Genomic DNA, 27,312 nt, shown 5'->3' on the forward strand with positions numbered 1-27,312 from the left:
CGTCACATACTGTCGCATCATACGCCCTCGCGGAGCAGAGAGGTAGCAGTATGGGCAACATTAGCTGCGATGCTAGCGGAGTAGTGCAAGTGGTAATACGAGAGTGTGCGAATCTGGTAACAAATGAAGAAATAATTAATTCCTAAGAAAAACAGCACAGGGTCCATCGTCTGGCGGTGGTTTGGCTTCAAGCGGGAAGATGTCGACCAAGTATGCGGCAAAAGCGTTGGTACAAAAAGTAACACCTACTGCTAATTTGTAGTATCATTTGAAAAGTCATCCGCTAGAGAATGAAGAGTGCTTAAAAATGTTCATGTTAACATCTCCGTTCTGTGTCACACCCACGAAATGCTGAAGCAACCATTTCCAGATCAACACTGTATGAAAAAATTAGTTCTAACGTCCGCAGGAACCTACTACATAGCAATGGACATAAACCATTTGATTTTCACTTTTATTTGACAGTTATTGAAATATCTTGTGTGACATCATGCACAAAAGTGCACTTTATTTGTTTTAAGCTATTGTAGTTGTGTTCTGTACAAAAAGTGCTCTTTAATTTTGTGTTTTGTCATCTTAATGACATCATCCACAAAAGTGCACTCATAGCTTGTTTTAAAATGTCTGACAATCTTGCACTTTCTGTATTGAAAACACATGAATGTTTGTGCCACTGCTTATCCATCCATCCATCCATCATCTTCCGCTTATCCGAGGTCGGGTCGCGGGGGCAACAGCCTAAGCAGGGAAACCCAGACTTCCCTCTCCCCAGCCACTTCGTCTAGCTCTTCCCGGGGGATCCCGAGGCGTTCCCAGGCCAGCCGGGAGACATAGTCTTCCCAACGTGTCCTGGGTCTTCCCCGTGGCCTCCTACCGGTTGGACGTGCCCTAAACACCACTGCTTAATAACTGTTTAATAAATACAGTATTGGTAAATTGACTTAATTGCGGTTTCCCTCTCTGCATAAAAGTTTAAAATTAGCATATATTAATGCAGTACAAACAAGAATGTTTTAATGTAGGCACATATAATCATCATACTGCTGTGATTATATGCATCAGGTGTTAATTCAAGGCTAAGGCAAAATATCGAGATGTATATCATGTATCGTGACATGGCTTAAAAATATCGAGGTATTAATAAAAGGCCATATCGCCCAACCCTAGTTTGACTGTAGAAGCAGTGTTGATTGATAAAGAGGATTTTTTTCTTTCACATTTAGTGTCCCAAGCTCTGCGGGAGAACACTTACCCATTCCTGGCCATGATCATGTTGAAGGACCGCAAGATGACAGTGGTGGGTAGGCTTGAGGGTCTCATTCAGCCCGAGGACTTCATCAATCAGCTCAACTTTATCATGGAAGCCAACCAAACATATCTGATGTCTGAAAGAATGGAACGGTATTGGAAACTCTTCTAACATAACATTAGATTGGAAATAGATAGAATAATGATCTTAACATATAACTGTATAAATAAGCATGTGCTGATTGATCAGCCACTGTTTTTTTGTCAAAAAGTAATTAATTCCTCTTAATGTCAATCACACACAATGCAGATTTCCTCTGTCTGACACTGTATTTATTTCAGTACCCGGCTGGCTCCACACACAGTGGGAAGCTGCTCCCATAAACTAATAACAATAATCCCCTCTATTATGGCCAACAAAACTTCATTTTTTAGTTTCTTAAGTATCTTTATCAAGTACATTTATTACTGGAAGATGAGGTTATACACCTTACACACTGAGCACAAGCTAGGAGCAGACATGCTAAGATAGCTACTTAGCTAGCTTTAAACACCAAGGGCCAATTGTTCAAAACATTTAATCTGGATCAAAATGATCCAGATTTGTGAATCACATTTTTTTGCTACCCAAATTAGGTAATCCGTCTTACTTTTATGATGGTTTTTCAAAGCAACAAAGGATTGAATCAACCTGGTCCAAATACACAGTTTTTAAGATGACCAAATTCGGATTACCAGTGTGGTAAATGGATGACATATAACAATGTAGGCTACAGCTAAATAAAGAACAACAGACGAGCCAACATGGGGTCACAAAGTGTTTTTTTATTTTGTGACAAATAAAATTCCACTTCCTATCTTATTTTGATTTATGACCATGCTTATGAAGCACAACAAATGCTAAAAATATATACATTAGCAAATACACTGTAGATATTTTAAGAGTTTCTAATTATTGTTTCTTTGGAAATAATTCAGTGATGACAGAAACATTTATTATACTTTGGTTTGTTATTGAAATCCATTCAGGGGGATTGTTTCGTGGTTTTTATCGTTTAATTGTGATTGTTAAGTTTGACTTTACTATACTAAAAAGCTTATTTGGTAGCCTATGTATGCTTTATTTACTTAATTACTTTTTTTAACGGTTATACAGCTCTAGTGCAAAATATACATTTAAAAATATATACATTAAATGATACAAGTGTATTTGACAAATTTTTACTACATTTTCTCCCTGAAATCCCACCCCATGTTGGGATCAGGGTAATCCTGTCTTTTGGACAACACAAACAAAGTTTAATCCAGATTAAAACTAGGATAGGATTCTGTTATCCTATCCAATTTCGGAATCCTTGTTTTCTCTTTTGAAACAATTTCAAGATTTGATCCAATCCGATCAGATTACAACCCTTGAACAACTGGCTCCAAGAAATGTTTAATCTGCTGATTTAATTCATAAATGATTGATATCAAAATCAGCAGCATATGAATAAAGTTCTATCTATCTATCTATCTATCTATCTATCTTATCTACAATCTATATACAGTACATTTGTGAAAATGTTGGTTTTTCCGCATAACTGTCTGTTCAAAGTGATCAAAACAAGGACCCATGACTAATGCATCTTTGGTCAAAGGTTGAAATCATTAAGTGATATTAATTTACTATTCTACCAATGAGCAACTTGAGCTGAACTCTCATGATGCAAAGCAGGACAATTGGGGTGAAGAAAACTTACAAAGTGATGATGAAGGTGAGAATACTGCTTTTGTTTCAGGGAGGAGAGGAGTCAGACACAAGTGCTACGACAGCAGCAGGACGAGGCGTACTTGGCCTCCCTGCGTGCCGACCAGGAGAAGGACCGAAAGAAAAGGGAAGAGGAGGAGCAAAGGAGGCAAGAAGAGGAGAAGGTCCTACAGAGTGTCCTTGCTGAGGAGAGGCGGCGACGAGTGAGTCCCTACTCCTCTTAACTTAAGGAGTCAGTCATGTATTGACACTCGTTTCTTTTGCGACTTGAGACTCTTGAAGAGGAGAAGGAGAGGAAGTCAGAATGTCTCCCACCCGAGCCGCTTGCTGATGACCCTGAGAGCGTCAAAATAGTCTTCAAGCTGCCCAATGACACACGAGTAGAAAGACGATTCCTCTTTGGCCAATCTCTTACGGTGAGAATCACACTTATTTTCCTTGGATATTGATATCATCACAGTGGGTTGTTTTTTTGCCATAAAGTTAAAGTACCAATGATTGTCACACACACACTAGGTGTGGTGAAAATTTTCCTCTGCATTGGACCCATCCCCTTGATCATTTATGGTGATTTAACCCCCAATTCCAACCCTTGATGCTGAGTGCCAAGCAGGGAGGCAATGGGTCCCATTTTTTTTTTATAGTCTTTGGTATGAACTCCTAACCTACCGATCTCAGGGTGGACACTCTAACAACTAGGCCACTGAGTAGCAAAGCGCATGTCCGAGTGAAAATATGTGAATGGAACAGTAAGGAAGCTGAATTGGCTCAATTGAATAGTCCTGAATCCAGTTTGGTCTTTTAAGAATAGCACAAAAGTGTGCATTGTAAGCTACAGTACAGCCGAAGTGCTGTATGGAAGTATGACAGGACCTATAGGTCTTAGATGGATTCGTAGAAAACAAACCTGTCTGTCTGTCCTCTTAGTAAATAAAGAAAAGGTCTGGACCCTCAAAACACAACGCATCTTATAAACTTTTAAATATTTTTTTTCAAATTTTTTAACAGGCAAAGCAATCTGTCTATGCAGAATTAAACTGTTATTCTTTTTTTGTGGATGTATTCAAGGTTATCTTAGTGCAGGGGTTGCACACTGTCTCTTGTGTGCAGATAGATGCCTCTCTCACTGAACACACCACTGCCTTCATCCAGTCACAAGTCAGGACATCTTCATCCAATCCAATCCAAACCAATCCACTTTATTTATATAGCACATTTAAACAACAAAATGTTTCCAAAGTGCTGCACAACAATATTAAAAACAACATTCAAATACTATCCTGAGCTCCACCAATGACTGAATAAAAACAAAAAACAAAATAAATACATATAAAACCAATATAAAATAAATATGATTTAAAAACGATTTTAAGGGTGAAACCAATCAAAACAGTAAATAAAAAATCTAAATTTTAAAACACAAGAGGGCAACAGAGGACTACACAACTCATGTAGTGTTAAAAGCCAGAGAATAAAAATGGGTCTTAAGACATGACTTAAAACACTCCTCTGTGGGAGCAGTTTGAATATGGAGGGGCAGAGTGTTCCAGAGGTTAGGGCCGACCACAGAGCAGGCCATGTCTCCCCTGGTTTTAAGTCTGGTCTTGGGCACCACGAGCTGGAGCTGGCTCTCGGAACTCAGAGCGCGCGCAGGATTGCAAATTTGGATGAGGTCCCAGTCCATGTACAGCTTTAAAAACAAAGAGCAATGTTTTAAAATCAATTCTAAAATAAACAGGGAGCCAGTGCAAACTCTCAAGTTCATGGCCTCTCAGGCACTCACATTTTAATCCAGTAGTACCTCACGTTACGAGTTTAATTGATTCTGAGACAGAGCTCTTAACTCAAAACACTTGCGTCTCAAATGGACGCAAATCACAATTGCAACATGCATTTTAAAAAGAAAAACAAACATTGTATGAAAACAAAACAATAAAATGGCTGGATGGTATATCATTATTACGAGTTATACCAGTATATTTTAGAAAGATATATTAATTTGAGACAATACTGCAACACTGATACATGTAATCCTTAATGTGTTGATGTGGAAGTCTCTACTTACTGTCTGTGCGTAAAGGAGACGGGACACAGCACCGAGGGCTGAGTGAGGCGGGGTAGGAGTCGTGCTCACCCGACAAACCCCCAGATTTTGCTCCCAATTGGAAAAGAATCCTCAGCAGTATTGCCAGGGATCGGTTCTGTTTGACTCGAGCCCCGGCAACACGTTCATGACCGCAGCATGACGAGTTGCAATTTACGTGATTCTATCAAATCAACAACACAAAAGGAAGGGAAGCACTTGAAAACAATGAAGACATTTCTGCCAAAATTCAAACGTTGTGTAAATATATATGTTCCCAGTTGCAATGGTTTAACAGATTTAAAATGCCTAAAATAATTGGTTCGTGGTTCGATGTGCTTCCCAGTCACAACTACTGTGCTCAGGAAGCACCGCCACAACAAATGTACACCACCTGAAAGGCTAAAGTTTAGCTGCAGTGGCAATATTGTCAGCTGCCACACAGCATCCTGCAGTTGGCAGCTTGGTGTTCCTGGCCTACATTATTTAAGGGAACAAAGCTGACAATGGAGCTAAAAAAACACTATTGTTAAAAGTAAATTAGAGTCAAGTTGCTGATGTTTAAAATGTCCTCTTAAACCAGATACCTAAATCATTTCTTTTGTTAATAGCTGAGGATTTGAGCATAGTTAAAGGTTAGTTATAAAAAAGATTGAAGATTATACTTTTCTATTCTTATATTTTTTCCAAGGCTTTTTAAAGGCCTACTGAAACACCACACAGTCTGATAGTTTATACATCAATGATGAAATATTAACATTGCAACACATGCCAATACGGCCTTTTTAGTTTACTAAATTGCAATTTTAAATTTCGCGCAAAGTATCCTGTTGAAAACGTCGGTATGATGACGCGTGACGTCTCGGATTGTAGCGGACATTTTTTTCAAGCCCGATCCAAGCTATAAGTAGTCTGCTTTAATCGCATACTTACACAGTATTCTGGACATCTGTGTTGCTGAATCTTTTGCAATTTGTTCAATTAATAATGGAGACGTCAAAGAAGAAAGATGTAGGTGGGAAGCGGTTCTTGTGGCTGCCTTTAGCAACACAAACACATCCGGTGTTTCCTTGTTTACATTCCCGAAGGTGAAGCTTTACTATGGAACAGAGCGGTCAAGCGAACATGGTTCTCTACCACATGTCAACCGGCAGATTTTGGTGAGAAAATTGTGGTAATAAGTCGGCTCTTACCGTAGATTTGAGCGGAGCTTACGTCGTTCCTTGTGCACCTGTCAAAGGGGCAGCTGCGACTCTCTGGCCTCCTCTGCACACACCCGTGGCCACACCCCTCCTCCAACTTTCAGGTATGACTATATAATCTAACTAAAACACTAGTAACACGATAAGCAGATAAGGGATTTTCCAGAATTATCCTAGTAAATGTGTCTAATAACATCTGAATCGCTCCCACTGCCCTCTTTTTTCTAGTCCTTCACTCTCACTATCATCCCCAAATCTTTCATCCTCGCTCAAATTAATGGGGAAATTGTCGCTTTCTCGGTCCGAATCGTTCTAGCTGCTGGTGTCCATGATTGTAAACAATGTGAGGATGTGAGGAGCTCCTCAACCCGTGACGTCACACGCACATCGTCTGCTACTTCCGGTACAGGCAAGGCTTTTTTGTTAGCGACCAAAAGTTGCGAACTTTATCATCGATGTTCTCTACTAAATCCTTTCAGCAAAAATATGGCAATATCGCAAAATGATCAAGTATGACACATAGAATGGACCTGCTATCCCCGTTTAAATAAGAAAATCTCATTTCAGTAGGCCTTTAAACAGTGTATGTGCATGAAACTTGAACATCTCCAGAAAATTACTCATGTTAAGTATTTGTTTCGATAAAACAACTTTACGCAAATATTTGGGTTTGACTTTGTCTAAATTTACTTTCGGGAAAACATATTGCAATATATATGGCATATCGATATTCAGACAAAATTAATCGGGATATGAGTTTTGTTCCATCGCTGAGCCCTTTTTCAAACTACTACAGTAGTTTCATGAAGTAATGTAATAATAATGTACAGCATTTACCTTGGAGAGTGAAATTCCTGCTGCTTCTCAGTGAAATATACCATCAGCAGCTTTTCCATATTTTCATGTATAAATGTCCGCCATTAGATATAACATCTTTCACTTGTTAGACTCATTCTGCTTGAGTATAGTGCAGACTTGCGTTGTTAGGTCATATTTTTGATACATTTTTTTGTAGCTAAATGAATATCATCCTTTTTCTTAACACTGTCCTTCACACTCTTCTAATGGATGTAAAGCTAAATCATGTCGATTGTTAGCTATAATCTAATGCTAGCAAGTAAGACCAAGATGTTTCGGTTCCCTCTCGTTAGTTGCTGCAGCGACTAATGTTAGCAAGATAAAAATGTAACAATAAGGCTGCTCTTATCTCTAAACACTCCTGAGGTAGCACAGTACTCCCGTCCAAAGGCAAAACTTAGTAACTCACTTCTAGCTGATTTTGAGAAAACAAAGGAAAACCAATCTATCTTGATGCTGTCTTACAAAGATCTATAAAGTCATCAAACGTATAGATGTTTTCTTGAGCTTTCATTTTCTTGCCGATTGAGCCATGGATTGAATCTGCTCTCATGAACGTGTGCCCTTTCTCCAGATATTTTATCACAATCTCGGGTGGGCCCCATTCTGCGTTTGCACATTGGGCAAGAGCCGTGTACAGCGTCCAGTTTTTATTTTGACCTCCACAGTTATCTGCCCAAAAGAGTATGCAAGGGGAAGAATCAAGAACAATACATTTAATGAAGGTGCTTGCAACGTCCTGGGCCAATCTTCCAAATATCCCCTCGTGCCATAATATCACATAATCAGGTTGACCGTCGGCCCCCATTCGTGCAAATGTCTCATTAAAGACAATAAGGCGACTGACAAAGAAGCTCCGATTGGTCCCTTGAGATACTAGGTTTTTCTATTGTATCTACGCGGTTATGTGGTAGTTGCTAGGTCCTGCCATGCACGTAACAGCTTACTTACGGAACAAATTACAATATCGCATACACTAATGTAAAGCATATCACCTAGGAACAACAAAATGATTATCAGCTCAGTTTTGACCAAAATTGAGTTACTGGGTTTTGCCTTTGGACGGGAGAGTACTCTTTAAAAAGGCACATTTCCATCACTCCTTTGTTCCCCAAGTGTCCTCCAAAGAAAGCTGAAAAGTTGCAGGTAGTCAAGTAGTGTGACGTCTTTGAGTCGTGATAGAACTTCATTGCTCTCACACACTTGCGCTTGTCTTTACCAGGTAATATACGACTTCCTGTTCTCGTTGAAAGAAAGCCCAGAGAAGTTTCAGATAGTCACCAACTTCCCTCGTCGAGTCTTGCCCTGCCTTCCAACTGAGGATCAGCCCAACCCTCCCACGCTGAAAGAAGCCGGACTCAGCCGCTCCGAGGTCCTTTTTGTTCAGGATCTTACGGAAGATTAAAAAGACCTCACGCCGCTTTTGTGGAAACACAATTTTCCAACGCTCCACACGACCCCTCTTTTTTTTTGTTGAATGGCCACTATGGGGTCCCGGAGGAAGAGTTGGAATATGTAAACCTCACCTACACAAGTCATCGTTCACCCCTTCACAGGGTTCCCAATAGCCTGGAAAGTCTTGAATTTTATCAAAATAAATATTATCTTCAAGTTTTTTTCCCTGGAACTGTTTTTATCCATGAAGGCCAATGTTTGTCCGCTGCCATCGTGTCTTTTCCTTCAAGTAGCTGCTGCTAATTCATCCACTAAAAGTACTGAAGTAGCATAGCGTTTTTGCAAAGAACCATGACCAAAAGGAGCTAAGTATGAACCTCCATGAATATCAAGGATTGACTTGGCTTTGTTTTTCTATTGTGATGTTAAATGTTCACCGTCTGGCAGGTTGCTTTTGATTCATTTGAACATGCCAGATGTCCTCCATATTGTCTCATCGTAGGCTTACAGGAATTATGGGAACCCTGTTTCAAAACGAGCCATGACATGTACATAAGTTAGGTGTTCACAAATCATTAAAGTACCCCCATTTTGCCCCTCCAGATGTTTCCGCGTCATGTAATGACTGTGCTGAGCAGACTTGACTGAAGTTCAAGTTCTACTGAAGAAGCCACAGCTTTTTCATGGCCTACTAAAGTCACACATGCTTTTGCTTGTACATCTAATGGACTCTTGTAAAGATGTCATTTCCCTTCCATAAATTAAAACCATTCAAAAACGGAAAGTCCATTGGCAGTCTGTGGTCACAAAAACGAGGCAGGCGTCAGTGTTGGTATACGTAATACATTTATTAGTGAACAACCCTTTCCAATGAGCGACAAAAAATGATTGCACTACTTGCTAAAGCATAACTAGCAACTTTCATTTAAAAAAAGTACAAATCTTAAAAATTCCAAACAGTATATAGATGCGTCATACACTAATGTTAAATGCTACAAACAATGATTCCAATGGAATGACAAAATCACAGCCATTTCCTCTAATATATATATATTTATATATATTTTACACATATATAAATTTATATATATATATATTTTAGCTTTTTCATCCCACCCGCCCCGCAGCAATACAAACATGGAAAAAAATGAGGTAACTGTAAAAGTGCAAGTACCAAAGCAAAACTATCTGCCTAACACAGAACATGTGGCCTGGCTCTGTTGGTGGGTTGGTCAAGAGGTCGGATGGGGACCTCTAGCGGCCGGGGAGGGTAACAACAGTAAACCACAATCCCATCACAGCAAAAAAGAGATAATTGGTAAACGATAACTGGCTTCTACAAAGCAATCAATCACAAATCCAGACATTTTTTTAGCCGCTTATTGGAACATTTTTTTTTCTGTGTGTGTGATTACTGAAGTTAGCGGAAAGACTAGAAATAATACTCTATTCTCTTGTCTTTAGCGGGAGCTTCTTTTAAAGTAGTAGGGTCAATTAATTGGTCGCTCCCCCTCCAAAAATAAGCGCTAATATGAAATATATGTGAACAATACATTTGAAGATATTGATACACGGAGAGAGTAAGTGCCTGAGAGGCAGTACAGCATTACATTGGTATAAGTATGACAACACTTTTTTTTTTTTTTTAGTAAACTATAATTAGAATGACTTCCACTGGGTTATTAGTAGAACATGCTTTAAGAATACATGAGATCCATGACAAACTATTGCATTCATACCTAAAAAGCAGAACATCTAGCACCTCGTCACTATGGCTTTTTGATCAAACTACAGTAGTCTCAGAGCAGGTTGTTTTCAGTCATTAGGGCAAGAACAGTAACAACAGAAACAATCGATAGGACTCAAGACATTTTTTTTTTCTTCTTCTGTAAAATGAAGTTAGCGCAATAAAATCTTGTAAGTCATTCAGTTCAATTAGAAATATGTGCAGTACAATGCATGGCAGTTATCAGCTGAGCGGTACAAGTTTCAACCCTCCAGAAGCCAACTACGAAGTGGTTGACGAGCATGCATGTTGTGCATCGTTTAAGCGTACTGTAGGCCCTCCTGCCAGATTTCAACGAGATCTTTTTTTTTCTTATTCTTTGTAAAGTCATGCAAACACCTGGAAAGTGTGCACATTAAGAAGTGGGTTATAAATGCCTTGCTGTGTACATTGCCTCTTTTTATTTTTGAAACATGCCTTGTCGTTAAAATACGGATATAATTGATTACATAAACTCATTTCTGGCCCGAGGAAAATGACCAACATAAATTCAGATGTATCCTTTTCATGGCATCCTTTCCGTTTGTCCTTTATTTTTTATATACCGAGTGGCCCTGAGTGTTTTTTTTTTTTCTTGTGTTTTTCTCTTCTTTTTTTTTTTAACGTACAATATAGCCTGCGAGTAGATATGTACACATAGATTCTCAAAAGCTGTGGGTAGAACTCATTAAATGGCTTTTTTTTTTTTGTCGTTCAAAAGGTGGCACGCACACACATGTCAAAGACTCACTTAAGACACTGAAGTAGAAAGAAAAAAGGCAAAGATCCCTTTTACACGGCCTTGTTAGTGCTGACTTATTTGAAGTGTGAACACAAGCAGGAAAGTAGAAGCCCCACAGTGTTCCCACACCACCCGACACGTCCTGCCGCTGCAACCCCCGTGCGGCTCACTTTGGGGTGCAGACGGTGGGCGTGCGCCGCAGTGCAACCACGACTTCAGCAACATTCTTCTGTCTTCAAATCTAAAAGCATTCACACGGAACTTGAACATACTTACTTTTTTTTTTTTTGTCCTTTTCTTTTTTAATAAACACCACCATTAAGCGGATGACCTGACCACGTTACCAGAGTATAAACACATACCAAACATTGTTAAACTTTCCTTCAAACGCATTTTCTCTAGAATTTTAAGATTAAAAAGCAATAAATAAACTTTTGTAGAAATGGTGAAAATGACACAGTATTTTCCAAGGTTAGTATTAGTAGGTTTGTGCTTGTCAAGGTCCTAAGATAGCAAATGTCGGCTCACACGCAAAACAAAAAAATAACCACACAGCCACGTCTTTCCTCAAACGGGAAGCTAAAAAGTCCATTCGAAGCTCGCCACTCTGCACATATTGCTGTCTGCACACGCCTCTTCCAACCAAGCAAGCACTTCTTTGCTTCTCTTTCCCTTTTCAATTTGATCATTTTGGTGGTAATGCTTGCTTTAAATATTGCTAGTCGGAATCAACATGCAAATCCGAGCATCCAGTGGTTACACAATACATTGGCTCACCTGCACGCACACACACTCACTCACTCACACACACACACGCACGCAGAGGATAGAAGTAAGCACTTGTGCAGTTATGCTAAATATTCTTGAAATGATGCAGTTCATTAATACAAGACATCTTTTTCAGACATGGGTGTTCCACAGAGGATAGGAGCCTAAAAGCGGAGGCTGAACAAAAGAGGGACTGTAAGTGTAGAAAAGATCAATACCGTATTGCAGAACAAATATGGCCCAATACAAACATGCATCTACGGCCCTCGTACTAGTCTTTGTTAACTGTGTCACACGTCAACGCCAACCACCAAGCCTACACGGAACAAATGCAAACCCTGTAAACAAAAGCAGCAGATAATACGTGGATGGGATTAACTCTTTGGAATCTGCAACAAGGACGGCAGAGAAAGTCCCGGCTGGTTAATCCCAGCGTTCCCGCCTTTTGGGCTGCAGCGCCTTTTTCACAAGACTACAGGCTCTAGGAAGGATCCCAGAGTGCTTATTATTCAGGAAGTGGGTAGTTAGCTGTAGTTACTGGAGGATGTAGGTCTTGGCAGGTGTCTACAGCTTTAGGACTAACTGGGCCCGTTCAGTGCACGACCACGGCGTCTGACGCGTCAGCTCGGCAGATGGGACAAGTGCGATTGGTCTGGAAAGTCCAACGGGGGAAGACGTTAAAACGCGCTTACCACACCTGGAAATTGTCTCCGTCTTACCTTTAACCATTTATCCACACACTTGGCGTGGAACTCGTGGTTGCAGGGTAATACCCGGAGTAGCTGCCGACACTCAAAGTCACTAAAGCACACAACACACCTGAGGAGAAGACAGACAAGAGTCAATACGACAATCAAGAGATGGAAGTGCAGCTGTTGTCTGCCTTTGCAGCGATCAAATGCAATGTGCATAATAATCTTCACCTGTGTGAAGTTGATCCCCTTTATAAATGCAAATATGTTTCAGATTTTTTTTCATGCAATTTGGGAATTGTTCGTATCCGACCCAGTCCTCTTTCCTATGTGGATACAAATTGGATATACATGTGATGTAGTGTCTCCATACCAGTAATTTAGTATGGTATTGTTCGATACATTTCAATACTTAAAATGTGATTATTGGCTTTATTTTAACAAACAATCCTACGGTACATTAAACATATGTTTCTTATTGCAAGTTTGTAATTAAAGGGGAACATTATCACCAGACCTATGTAAGCGTCAATATATACCTTGATGTTGCAGAAAAAAGACCATAGGTTTTTTTAACCGATTTCCAAACTCTAAAAGGGTGAATTTGGTGATTTAAACACCTTCCAATTGTTTGCCTGTTGGAGCAATGACCTTTCACCCGTGAGGTCACGTCGTGAAGCGACCCGCCATTTTCTCGAGCACATTACACACACCAAGTCAGGTCTTGCAACTACGGGATGCATAACGTAACCTCAGCCTTTACTGTAGCGCCTATTCTATGCGCCTTATAATGCGGTGCGCCTTATATATGAACAACGTTTTAAAATAGGCCATTCATTGGAGGTGCGCTTTATAATCCGGTGCGCCTTATAGTGCGGAAAATACGGTAATCATTTTATTTGACATGTCGGTGGCAGAGGGGTTAGTGCGTCTGCCTCACAATACGAAGTTCCTGCAGTCCTGGGTTCAAATCCAGGCTCGGGATCTTCCTGTGTGGAGTTTGCATGTTCTCCCCGTGAATGCGTGGGTTCCCTCCGGGTACTCCGGCTTCCTCCCACTTCCAAAGACATGCACCTGGGGATAGGTTGATTGGCAACACTAAATTGGCCCTAGTGTTTGAATGTGAGTGTGAATGTTGTCTGTCTGTGTTGGCCCTGCGATGAGCTGGCGACTTGTCCAGGGTGTACCCCGCCTTCCGCCCGATTGTAGCTGTGATAGGCGCCAGCGCCCCCCGCGACCCCAAAAGGGAATAAGCGGTAGAAAATGGATGGATGGATGTATCTCTTGTCCCAAAGTGTAAATAAAAAACAAACTAATTATGTAAATAGTATTACTGTTACTAATTGCTATGAAGTAGAACATGGGAATGATTAAGTGAGCTCTGCTTCCTCTTACTCCTTTTCAAAAATGGAAATATTTAAATGTGTCTTAATTTATAACTGTTTGCATGTTTGAAATCAACATCATTCTGTCATCATAATAATATGGAAACATGAGAAAAGCTGTATTTTCTATTAAATTATTTCCATTCATATTTGTTTGCTTGCTTGCTTGCTTAATGTCCATCCATTTTCTACCGCTTATTCCCTTTGGGGTCGCTGGTGCCTATCTCAGCTACAGTCGGGCAGAAGGCGGTGTACACCCTGGACAGGTCGCCATCTCCTCTCAGGGCCAACACAGATAGACAACATTCACACACTAGGGCCAATTTAGTGTTGCCAATCAACCTATCCCCAGGTGCATGTCTTTGGAAGTGGGAGGAAGCCGGAGTACCCGGAGGGAACCCATGCAGTCACGGGGAGAACATGCAAACTCCACACAGAAAGATCCTGAGCCCGGGACTGAACCCAGGACTTATCATCAGGACCTTCGTATTGTGAGGCAGACGCACTAACCCCTACTCCACCGTGCAGCCCACTTGCTTAATGTGTCTCCCTTAATCATAAATACTGTTACATCAATTATCACTGTTTAGTGATGTCATTTCTTAAATATTGTTATAATAAAAAAATTTTGTAGATGCACTCACTGTCCACACAAATGTGTGGTTTAAAATATGTTGTAAAACGCAGTAATAGCGTTGAGACTTACAGCGTTTGTTCAGATAGATGATTCTCCGAGCTGAACCTGTACGATGGAAGTTGCTCGATGTCAGCCTTGGCAAGTCCACGTGGTTTTGCTTCACCCAGCCTCTCGGCAAGATTAAGTAAAGCCTGCAAAGAACACACGCTAGTTACTTTTTTATTCTATTCTTTCAATAAAATGTAAATCCAATTACTTTGTGGAAGACACTCATATATGAACACAAAACACATTTTAAATTAATTATAGTTTTGCAAGCAGAAAACGATGTGAAACACAAATATTCAATCAGTCTTGTTGGCGGAGAGGGGAGAGGCGAGGTATGTACTTGCAAAACTTCCACACCTTCTCCATCAAAGTGATGGCACTCACAACTTTATTTGGCCGATTTTGTCATATTCATGCCACAATCAATTAAAAAAAGCACAGAGGCTGAGTCACCAATGCATGGGATTCTTTGTATGGGCACCCGATTTAGCGGAATGATACAGTGACAAAGAAAACATTTGTGACATGCAATATTTATATATAACTGAGGAAGTACACGAATGAAGCAAATTTAAGAGAACAAAACAAATCATTCAAAAAGTGGAGGTTGACAGTATCCATTCGATGTACAAGGTTTCCACTGTTATTTTTAGCGAGAGAAGTGCATGACTTCATGGCGCAAAATAATGTAGTTGCAGAATGTGCTGTGTGTTTTGTCCATTGGATCATTTAATGTTTTTGAATTATGAATCGTGTCAGGTGTAATCTGCATGTATCAGTCTTGTATTTCGAAAACTGCGCTGAATTGCACGCGTGCATGTGCAAGTGCAGAGGCCTTAGAATTCCCCTTTTAATTTTACAATTTTTTTTTTAAAATGTGCTTACACTAACTAAACTTTTTTTGCTTTACGCGTTAAGTGTGATGTCTGTGTTGCTGACTGGTAAACTAACCTCATAATTCTCCATCTCCACATCATCCACATCCAGATCAAGACTGATGGCTGGGCCCACAGCTGTTGGAGGCACAGGAAGCATAGAGCTAAATGGAGACAAGAGCAAAAAATTGTGAAGCCCAATCCTAAACAGATCAAACAATGCATGACAACAAAAGTTTTACACTCAAAGTTCAATATAGAGTCAATCGTGTTGTTTTTCACCAAATTAATGCGTATTTCCAAACTTACTGACATGACCGATCCCTCCCGGCCATGTCTTGTGTTGCGTCTTCATTGCTACGCTTAGACTTTCTTTTTGTTTGCCGTTGGCGACTCTTTGGAGTTCCAGTTAGCTTCACAGTAGGCCAATGCCCTAGAAGTTTTTGTGCCTTGTACTGGAATTAAACAAACATTTTTACCTGCAAGCTGCTTCCTGCTGTCCTTTGAATCTTCTGAGACATGACCTTCTCAGGCATGCAACTACATTGTAACACACAGTAATTCTTGAACAAAATCTCAAAAATGGAATTAAAAATAAATAAATAAATACAATTACAATATTAACTCTGATGTCCACCTATTCGTGGATGACGCCTCCTGCAACCAGCCTCATCTCACAAGATCCTAGGGTGCTGTGAATGTCAATCAAGTGAAATCATAGTGAAGATTAATGATCGCTAATTGTTAGGACTATTTTTTTTTAATGCCAGGCTGGCGATCAACTGATACACCCTTTGCAATAGACGTCATGGGCATCCCTGATGTGCACTATATGACAGTAATAATGTATTGAATAAAAAACAATGACCAAATGACCTGTTGTCATGTATTGCAGTTGGAGACAAAGTGAATTAACTTTCTTGCCACTTAAATGGCAAAAAATGTTGATTTTTTTGTACTGCCTTGCTCATCCACTACCCCAGGCATTGCGATATATTGCTATATACATTTTTCCCCTACTCATCCACAGAGCAGGTACTTACAGGAAGTAAGGGAGGAAGCTTGGGTAGTAAGATGGAGGCGGTGGCGGAGGAGGGAGATGCTGCTGTAACCGGTATCTCTGTCCATTCGCTCGCCGGGGCAGCATGTGTGGATATGGCTGGTGGAAGAAACATACATGTATGGGAAAATACATTAGACTTGGTCAGGTATGAATATTATCAAATGTGCTCTAAAAATTAAAAAAAAAAGCCAAACCTCCCTTGCTGGGCTGAAAAAAGAAAGAATGAGGTATCTAAGAGTGGACTCTAAATTCCACAGTTATTAAATACTTCAAAAAGCATGTTTTAGTAACATTGTACAATCTACTAGAGCTAGAAATCATACAGTAACTCACAATATGAAACTTTGGAAAAAATACTTGTGTGTATGTATAGCACATTCCAGGTACGAAATTGCACGTGTTTATTATTGTAGGGCGCACTTTCTTTTTTTCCAATCAGATACTGAAAAAAATCTTGCTTTTTAAGACCAATATCGATTACTTATTCATACGTATAATTTTGTAATTTTAGATTTAACTGTGGGTCGTGCACACTTGGAAGTAAGGAATCAAGAAAAGTGGATTTGACCTGTAGATGTGTCTAAACCAAATATGACATCACTGCTATGGTAGGGCTCACATTACATCCATAAAGCAGTATTGAAACTTACTGTTTGTCCTTATATCCCACTATCACAATCAAGCGGTAGAAAAATGGATGGAGTGTGTACGGAAGTGTGGCGATCAAATTGTATTTTGCTAGCAAACTCACATTCAAAAAACATCAACAAAAAGGCTGGTCGTCCAGCGCAAACATTTCTATCAAGAAATCACAGATCGCTTTAGCCCTGTCAAACTCTTTGCACTTTTATAAAGCAGCAGCAACATGGACTAGCTTTTTTAGACTACATTTGCATCTTTTTTAAAGCAGGCATCTGCTTAGGTTATCAAAACCTGTCGTAGCGATGCTGGCATTTTAGGTGGCTTATAAAGTTTGTGTTGCAGCGCTTAGGTAATGTTTCCCCTCCTTGCAGAATGTTTGCAAAACATTTGGTGTAAATAGCACAATGTCTTCTCTGGTAAAAATAAGGAAGTCCCACACGATGGATGCAATGTTTACGATATCCTACAAGGTAGGCGCGCTTGATTTGTTCACTCTAACTTACCTACACAATACATGTCACCTTGCCTCAGAGCTGTTTTTTAAATGCTATTGGATTTATCGGTGTGGTGTCATAATTTATAATATTGTACACCGCTACAACACGTTCTATACAACTTTATAGACACAACATCAAAACAAGTTCCTTAAAAGGCCCCCACTGAGGAACTATAATGTGTAGTTTTAATGCACACATCCCAAATATTGCAAATGATTCTGTCTTACCACTCCGAAGGGAAGTTCCTGATGCAGAGGCTCTTGAGGAAGATACTGTATGGGCAGAGAAGGAGGCAGCGCTGGTGGATGATGTGAGGGAGGGTACGAGAAGGTTCCTAGTGGGTGTTGGTCCCCTCTTAGGTCAACTTCATTCTCTACCCTCTGTAGAGGCTGAGGGGGAAATACATGAAAAATGTTTGGTTAACTGTAGGAAAAATAACGGTGACCACGGTTTATGTGGTATACTCACCATGCGTGGGTGCTGAGGTTGTAAAGGGACAAACTGGCTCAGAGGAGTAAGGTGCGGCGGCTGGTGGGGGGGTACACATGGGGTTGGGTGCAATATAAAATGTTCGCTGGAGATCAAGGGTGGGAAGGCTTGATACGACACTGGCATATGCTGCATGGTACATGCCTGTATGAGCTGAAGAGACAAAAGTCAGAGAAAGGTGTATTTTTAAGGAATGTTCTTTTCTGCACTCAAAATTTGAAAGAAACTTCAATGTTTTGAGTAGGGTTGGGCGAAGGGACACATTTACTGAGCAGGATGTTAATCTCACAATCTGCTGCTTTTGGGTTTCAACTATATAGTTTGTGATCTAAAGAAGAACATGTCAGCAGTAATAGGAAGTTCAGTTAAATCCACCAAGACCTCTTCTATGGCCCAACTCCTCCAGGCTCAATTCAACATTGACATTGAAATAACAGTTCAAAACATGGAGAGCAGAATGTAATCATCTTAACAAGAAATATTTTAATTGCAGTCTTTCACACTGATAACATTTCTCACCACCATTGCAGAGCAATCAGTGGTCAATTTGCAAATGTTTGACACATCGCCCAACCCGTGTTAAAAGCATTAGATGGGCAGATATGACCAATCACAAAAAACCATACATAGCACAACACCAGGCATCTTTCAGCAAAATGACATAAAAGACTTGTTTTCACCAACAACAAAGTCATGCTACTAATTTTGCTGTGATATCAAGGACAGAGACACACACAATGTAGCGTGTAAGTACTGTAGACCCTGCACAGAGACAAGACTACACGGCTGCTAATGTGTACTACATAAAAGCCACTGACATTTGGGCTCTTCCATTTTAAACTCACAGGAGGAGGAAGGCAGCAAAGCAGAGAGAGCTGTCCGCTGAACATTACCGAGCATGCTGGGAGCTGCTGAGTGGTGCACCCTGGTAAATGCTGGCCAGTGTGGATGGGAAATCCATGGGTTGTCACCGTCGTAATAGTATATGATATTGGAACGGATCCCTGGTGCATCTGGAGAAGAAAAAAACACAAGTGGACATAGTGGTTGAGTGACAGGTATAGTCTTGTGAAACTAGGAATATTGTTAATCATATTTCCTTAAATAGTTGCCTAGCGCCAATAAAAAGGGTACAAATAAAAGACACCCCCAATAAATGAGTCACCCCAAATAGACATTTATTTATTTTGAAATTACTGATTTAGAGTGTATTAAATGCGTTTTTGAGCCAAATTAGCAAACTTGTGGGGTCACAAATCCATTATTCGCACTAAGACGGTATTAATGAGTCAATGAAAGAATTGCAAATATGCAAGGATTTGCTGCACATGACAGAAGACGACAGCCACAAACTATAATATCAAGTAAGTCTTGATGTGCTACCTGCTCATGTAGATCCACCATGATGGGGTTCTGTTGAGGCAAGTGGGCAGCAGGGTGAAGCATGCGTGGCTGAGAGCTGGTGTGGCTGAATTGTCTGGACTCATCTATAGGAACCTGTTGGTGATGTTGGGAGAAAAGCAGATGATGGAGAGTCTCATCGTGGACCAGAGAAGTGTGTAGCACAGGTCTGTCTCGTCTCCCCCACTGACGTCTCACTTGTGGGCTGCGAAATGAGAAACAATCAGTCACATAATTGACAATATGAGCACTATGTGATAAGAGATTAGCAGAGGAATGTAACACTGCAAGTGTAAAGCTTGTTATTGAATACAATCACATCTCTTCTTATACCTCCTGAGATGCACAGGGATGTTACAGGGCTCTCCAAGAAACCTCCTTGGGTTCAAGGGGGCTGTTGGGGGCAGCCTATTTACTGCTACTTCCCATGGTCGCATTGGTGACGTCGTGTAGACGAGTCACGCTCTGGGAAAGGAAACTGCTCAGTGCAGGCACTTGGATGTTGCCTTTGATTGTCTTAACCCTGAAAAAGTCCAACAATGGAAGAAATTAGGAGTTGCACTTCAAAAACACACATAAATCAACCTTAACACAAAGTGCTGTGGCAGAAAGTTAAAAAAAACAATTAAGTTCATTAGGGCACATACACTTCTAAGTTGCTTAGGTTTACAAATCACTCGAATCGCAACTCTTATTACATACCTAAATTAATTTCTGTAAGGCTTTTCAGACCATCTCCGTCATTAAGTTGCTGCACGTATACTTAATAAGGAGGACCTCAAGTTCTAAAAATGTTTTATTATAACTTACAGTATATACAAAATAATATAATGTGAAAAGAGGTTTGAACCAAGAATTGGGTTGAATCAAAACCTGATTCTGAATCTGATTGTCAGCCCTAAGAATAAGTACTAAATTGAATCGTGAGTTGTTCAAATCGCTACATCTCAATGCATATGACAATACATAACCAGATCTCCTTTGCGTCTTTCCACCTAAAAAAAAAGTTGAACAAAAGAACATGGTAGATTTGATAGTTTAGTGAGGTCCTCAAACTTGACTAAATAGAGGCTCTAAGATTTGCAACAAAGTTTCCGTAATTGACCCTTCGAAAGGTTCACGTACGGGATTTCCCACCGAGAGGATAAACAAATTTAGGTTTAGTATTTTCTACATTGTTTTGTTTGGTTCCGTAGCCTGTCACTCAACTTCCTATTAGCGCATGACTTTTAAATTGTACAAAGAGTTTCCAGATACATTTTCAGAGATCTTGAGTCATTCTGCCATGCAAATTGATTTGATTAAGGCCTTTTTAATCAGATTGATAGACAAATTCACCCGCATTCACATACATTTTGACTGCATTTGAGATTGTACAACATTTGACCATAATATTGTGTATGTCTTTCCAATATTTTGCCCATGTCACACAGCTAAATTTGTTAACCCAATTATGAGAAAAAAAAACCCTCCTCAGTATGATGCAGAGCTTTCTCACACAACAATCACAGCAATAAACGTAAAGAATTAAGCTGAGCAACTTTATTTTAGCAAAGCAGATGCAGTTATTGTGTTGAATCCTGATATAGGCGGTAAATTTCCAAAAGATTAGTAAACATGTTAGAATTTTTAATTACAGAAAAAAAAATGTCACTTAATGCATTTTAGGCAACACTGCTCACTTGCAGGAAACAAAGTCGCAGCAGCGCCGGCACATGCACATTAGCACGTTAGGCTTTGGAAAACATTTTTGGGATGGTCACTCATCCTTTTTTTCATTGCGGAGTAGGACATTGTCAGTCACTACCTGAATTAGTCTTATTTCTCAAATGGTTTGGTTTTCTAAATGTTTACACCTACATGTGAAGTCCCGGTGTCCATGCACAATTGCACATCCTTTAACGAAGCTATGGGCCATATGCCGTGTGCCTCCCATACACTGGGGAGAGCTTATTTCATTTTAGCCCAGAAATATATGTATTTATTTTCCTGTTGACCTAATGTATGATGTCACACCAGGCATCTGCGGCTCCTTAAAAATCAACAGTTTAGCTCTGCTGTACTCGATGTTGGCTTTAATATTCGCCCATATTTGAAATATGGCTATGCTGAAGTTGAATACCAGACAGGACGAGGAAATGATCTTATATTGCGCTAAAAACATGACGGCATTTCCAAGAAGGTCCTCGACCAGATGCAGGTCCTAAGTAAAGAAAGAGATTTTTTTGAAATAATTTTCCAACGAAGAATCATAGAAATAAAACTTTAAAATGTCTGGAAGTTCACTCATAAGGCTCTGTGAATTAATGAAAATAATTTTAAATCCGAAGAAAAAGACTGTTCTTGTCCCGGTCGATACTGTTCCATATAAAGGTTGTTATTGTTCTGGACTATCTTGCCAGTTGTGGAGTACAGTTATTGTTAATCAGTTTTGAGTGCACAAATGCAGCATGAAGACATTTGTCTAGGTTTTGTTATTCGCCTTTATTATGCCTGGTTCATTCTCTTTCCTTGCATTCGTATTTGGTTAGACCGACTTTTCAAAAACTGAACACGATTTAATTAAGGTGTTTCCATTTGTTCTACGATGCTTATTTAGAGCCGAACTATTTGAGATCATAGACACATACTGACTGTGTTTAAATGATTTCAATAGTACCTAAAACACGTTCTCATCTCATTGAATGGAACACAGGCTCTTTAGTGTCAACACACTGAGTTGTCAGTGAGCACACAGATTGTGTATTAGATGTTATAGGTATCGCTCCTGTTTAGTTTTGTTGGCCAATCAGTTGCACTGAACCACATTGTGTTCACATGGTGTTGTTGAACAAAGTTTCTCTAATTTTGTGTTTTATATTGATATCAAAACGTAAACTTACATTAGTTGTGGGTTTTTTTCATGTCAAATACGTATTACTCTAAAATCCATTAATGTGACATAACATTTAGTTATTTTGTGGTCTATAACAGAGGTGTTCAAACTGCGGCCCGCGGGCCAAATGTGGCCAACCAGCATATTTAATATAGTCCACCAGATGGCACTGTGACACCATCTGATGATGAAGAAAGTCAGTGACCATTCATTATACTTTCATAGGATCACAGCATCCATCCATCCATTTTCAAACACTTAGTCCCTTTTTGGGGTCACTGGTGCCTTTCTCATGTACAATCGGGCGGAAGGCGAGCACTGGAGACACTTCAGCTTGTGAAAACTGTTGTTAAATGTCACAATCCAAACAACCTTCTCTACTCATGGTGCAAAAATAAAAATTCAACCAGCACAAACATTTGACAAACATGGTCACACAACAACCTGCTCACTGAACTTTAAAGAAATTATATATTTTAAAAAATCCTATTACCATAAAAATACAGTAATTTAAATACATTACAAGGGATGTTGGGAAAACTGCAAAACACTCTGCACACTCATCCATTAACTGGCACATTTTAGCTGCTTGATATTTATGATTGGTTGCAAAACTTTAAGAACTTTCAGAAGGTCGTTACACAAGTAAACAAGGTAAGAGTTGAACTTTCATACACTCTTAATAACAAATTACACTATGTATTAAATCATATATACATTAATCTATCCATTTTCTACCGCTTGTCCCGTACGAGGTCGCTGGAGCTTATCTCAGCTGCATTCGGGCGGAAGGCTGCATACACCCTGGACGAGTCGCCCCCTTATCACAGGGCTCATATATCCGCCTCCTTATCACAGGGCTCATATATCCATTATAATATTATAATATGTAAACACGATAGATATACATACATATATAAACATATTTAAACACAAATATAAACATATTTGTACACAAATATAAACATATTTGTACACAAATATAAACATATTTGTACACAAATATAAACATATTTGTACACAAATATAAACATATTTGTACACAAATATAAACATATTTGTACACAAATATAAACATATTTGTACACAAATATAAACATATTTGTACACAAATATAAACATATTTGTACACAAATATAAACATTATTACATACATACACATACATATACATAAATATAGACGCAAGACATTTTTCAAGCTCGCTTCCTGGATGTTTCAGAAAGTGTGAGCTGCTGGCTGCTCTTATTATTATAAAAGCTCCCTTTTTTAATTAATTTAAATCCTCTTCTCACTCCTGCACTTACCAAAGGCATGCGGTAAAAGTAAGCATGCGCTAATTATTTTAAAACCTCTTCTCACTCCGGCACTTACCAAAAGTATGCAGTAAAAATTTGAGTGTGATGTATGCTTGGACCTTAAATCCTACTGACTAGCTCTTAATCTTCTTCCCTTTATGCGATTTCAAATTACCGGTATTGAAATTAGCCTCCTCCATTTTGAAAATGATGACAGGGGAAGTGTCACTCGTAACAACACGAGTTTGACCAGGCAGTAATACTAAGCATGCGCTAATTATTTTGGGAAGAGAGTTTGACCCGGCAGTAATTCAAGGCAGGCGCATACTATATGCCCTGTGGCAATTCAAGGAAATACGGTACATGTTCTTGTCATCTTAATTTTAGTCCATCACTGTCGCGTTATTTGATTGTATCATGAACATAAAAACCTGGCGTGCTACATTTATGAGCCCACGCTGCTAGTGTTGCGAATGGAGACTTTTCGTACGAGTCGTTGCAGTAGCGAAAACACAAAACGGAGAAAGACTTCATTATAAAAAGGACAAAAATTTAAATTCCTGGCAAAAAAATGACACAGCACAGAGGTGAGGGAGGGCGGCGTGTGAGCACCACAGCTCATCTTAGCAAAATGGAGCAGTGGTTATTACTAGCTACGTCACTATTTTTTATTGGTATTGGTAGTGAGTATCGGTATTTTTTTGTATACATATTGTATCTGCTGATGTATATCTGTTATAGTTTTATAAAAAAAACTATAATAATAAATAAATTAAGTGAACATCCACGACTAAACTACTGACTAAACTACTACCAAGTGTGGATTAAGGCCGAGTGGCCTATTTCAAGTTCCAGGTAACCCTACATTATTATATTTTATAAATAGTAAACCAAGTTGTGGTAGTAGTTTAGTCAGTAGTTCTATCGTGGATGTACCCTGTATAGTGATGAATCCAATAAACATTTGATTTGATTTGACATTAAATTTGCAAAATGTGGTTGCGCATTTTGCAAATTGCGCGCTATTGGTATTGTGCTTACAACAAAGGCAAGGCTTTTTTATTAGCGACCAAAAGTTGCAAACTTTATCGTCGATGATTTCTACTAAATCCTTTCAGCAAAAATATGGCAATATCGCGAAATGATCAAATATGACACAGGGTTTCCCACACATTAATTTATTTGCCGTGGCCCGCCACGAAAGAATTACAGCCGCCACAATTTTTTTTTTTTTTTCCCGGCTTTTGACTCGCGCGACCGCCCATAAAAGCAATGGGACTGTCTGTGAATGGAGCTTGTAGTTACATATTATATAAATATGTAAATATTATATAAATATGTATATAAATATGTACATAAAGTGTTGTAATTATAGTCCAACTCCACGTTCTTCTTGGTCATCGCCCCCCTAATCAGACATTTTGTCGCGGCATGACTGCCAGCTAATCGATGCTGACATGCTATTTAGGCTAGCCGTATGTACATTTGAAACTATATTTACATCCAGCGCTTCCCTCCACCCACATTTAATGCCAAACAAACACTTATCAATCGATGGATTTAAGTTGATCCAGTGTCACAAGATGCGAAACTTGATCGTTGGTATGCATATTTTACCGGCGATGCTAAGGCAAACATGGCCGAATAGCGTCAATAGCTATTCGCTCAATAGCTTCAGTTTTTTCATCAATTTTGTTTTCACTATCTGCCTCCATACTCCAACCATCCGTTTCAATACATGCGTAATCTGCTGATCCGATTAAAGGCCTACTGAAATGAGATTTTCTTATTTAAATGGGGATAGCAGGTCCATTCTATGTATCATAGTTGATCATTTCGCGATATTGCCATATTTTTGCTGAAAGGATTTAGTAGAGAACATCCACGATAAAGTTCGCAACAGCAAAAAGCCCTGCCTCTACCGGAAGTCGCAGACAATGACGTCACATGTTGATGGTTCCTCATTTATCCACATTGATTTTAATGGTAGCCTCCAACAAACACATCTATTCCGACAGAGAAAACGACAATTTCCCCATTAATTTGAGCAAGGATGAAAGATTTGTGTTCGAGGATATTGATAGCGACGAACTAGAAAAAAAAAAAAAAACGCGATTGCAATCGCGTTGCATTGAGACGGATTCATATGTTTTAGAGACATTTACTAGGATAATTCTGGGAAATTCCTTATCTTTCTATTGTGTTGCTAGTGTTTTAGTGAGTTTAACAGTACCTGATAGTCGGAAGTGTACGTCCACGGCCGGGTGTTGACGCGCAGTGTCTTGGGAGAAGTCGACGGCAGCTGTACGGGACGCACAAAGTGGCGACTTTTTAACCACAATTTTCTCACCGAAACCTGCTGGTTGACATTCGGTTGGGATCGATGTCCGCTCTGATCCATAGTAAAGTTTCACCTTCGTGAATTTTAAATAAGGAATCACTGTGTGTTTATGTAGCTAAAGGCTAAAGCTTCCCAACTCCGTCTTTCTACTTTGACTTCTCCTATACTAAATAAAAAAATTTCAAAGGATTCAGCAACACAAATGTCCACAATACTGTGTAACTATGCCGTTAAAGCAGACGACTTTTAGCTGTGTGTGTGTGTGCAGCGCTCATATTCATAACAGCCAATGATGTCACGTGTACACGTCATCATTACGCGACGTTTTCAAGAAAAAAGTCCCGGGAAATTTTAAATTGCAATTTAGTAAACTAAAAAGGCCGTATTGGAATGTGTTGCAATGTTAATATTTCATCATTGATATATAAACTATCAGACTGCGTGGTGCAGTGGTTCTCAACCTTTTTTCAGTGATGTATCCCGTGAACATTTTTTTAATTCAAGTACTCCCTAATCAGAGCAAAGCATTTTTGGTTGAAAAAAGAGATCCATCCATCCATTTTCTACCGCTTATTCCCTTTTAGGGGTCGCGGGGGGCGCTGGCGCCTATCTCAGCTACAATCGGGAGATAAAGAAGTAAAATACAGCACTATGTTATCAGTTTCTGATTTATTAAATTGTATAACAGTGCAAAATATTGCTCATTTGTAGTGGTCTTTCTTCAACTATTTGGAAAAAAAGATATAAAAATAACTAAAAAACGAGTGATAGAATTATAAATACAGACTTCTACAATTTAAGTGCCCTCTTTGGGGATTGTAATAGAGATCCATCTGGATTCATCAACTTCATTCTAAACATTTCTTCACAAAAAAATAAAATATTTGACATCAATATTTATGGAACATGTCCACAAAAAATCGATCTGTCAACAATGAATATTGCATTGTTGCATTTCTTTTCACAGTTTATGAACTTACATTCATATTTTGTTGAAGTAGTATTTAATAAATATATATTTATAAAGGATTTTTGAATTTTTGCTATTTTTAGAATATTTTGAAAAAAATCTCAGGTACCCCTTGGCGCACCTTCAAGTACCCCCTTTTGAGAACCACTGGCGTGGTGGGTAGTAGTGGGTTTCGTAGGCCTTTAAGCCGCTGAAATCAGAGTCTGAATCCGAGCTAATGTCGCTATATCTTCCTGTACTATCCGTATTGGCATGACTGGATGACGTCACAGGAAAATGGACGATGGCTT

At 39.4% G+C, this 27,312-nt stretch overlaps 2 protein-coding genes across 7 annotated transcripts in view; one reads left to right on the forward strand and one right to left on the reverse strand.

Moving 5' to 3' along the window:
• The window catches only part of faf2 (Fas associated factor family member 2), a 36,442-nt gene extending 15,371 nt beyond the window's left edge, over positions 1–21,071 (forward strand). Inside the window, exons 8-11 of one of the 3 annotated variants that reach the window (XM_061901908.1) lie at positions 1,224–1,401; positions 3,030–3,201; positions 3,271–3,414; positions 18,987–21,071. In XM_061901908.1, the coding sequence (XP_061757892.1) occupies positions 1,224–1,401; positions 3,030–3,201; positions 3,271–3,414; positions 18,987–19,025 (533 nt within the window). In that variant the 3' untranslated portion in view covers positions 19,026–21,071. Of the gene's footprint in view, positions 1–1,223; positions 1,402–3,029; positions 3,202–3,270; positions 3,415–8,363; positions 9,139–11,947; positions 13,390–18,986 lie in introns of those variants that run through there. The other 2 variants (XM_061901909.1, XM_061901907.1) reach the window with 2 other exon arrangements.
• Positions 8,885–27,312, reverse strand: part of rnf44 (ring finger protein 44) — a 31,919-nt gene continuing 13,491 nt past the window's right edge. For 2 of the 4 annotated variants that reach the window (XM_061901912.1, XM_061901911.1), the window contains exons 2-11: positions 19,874–20,063; positions 19,523–19,745; positions 18,985–19,152; positions 18,119–18,292; positions 17,878–18,039; positions 16,492–16,607; positions 15,525–15,612; positions 14,595–14,716; positions 12,531–12,630; positions 8,885–12,463 (exon numbers count right to left, since the gene is read on the reverse strand). In XM_061901912.1, the coding sequence (XP_061757896.1) occupies positions 12,404–12,463; positions 12,531–12,630; positions 14,595–14,716; positions 15,525–15,612; positions 16,492–16,607; positions 17,878–18,039; positions 18,119–18,292; positions 18,985–19,152; positions 19,523–19,745; positions 19,874–19,977 (1,317 nt within the window). In that variant the 5' untranslated portion in view covers positions 19,978–20,063 and the 3' untranslated portion in view covers positions 8,885–12,403. Of the gene's footprint in view, positions 12,464–12,530; positions 12,631–14,594; positions 14,717–15,524; positions 15,613–16,491; positions 16,608–17,877; positions 18,040–18,118; positions 18,293–18,984; positions 19,153–19,522; positions 19,746–19,873; positions 20,064–25,944; positions 26,014–27,312 lie in introns of all 4 variants that reach the window. The other 2 variants (XM_061901913.1, XM_061901914.1) reach the window with 2 other exon arrangements.

Source organism: Nerophis ophidion, linkage group LG05, assembly GCF_033978795.1.
Source record: "Nerophis ophidion isolate RoL-2023_Sa linkage group LG05, RoL_Noph_v1.0, whole genome shotgun sequence".
In the NCBI taxonomy this organism is placed as follows: Eukaryota; Metazoa; Chordata; class Actinopteri; order Syngnathiformes; family Syngnathidae; genus Nerophis; species Nerophis ophidion.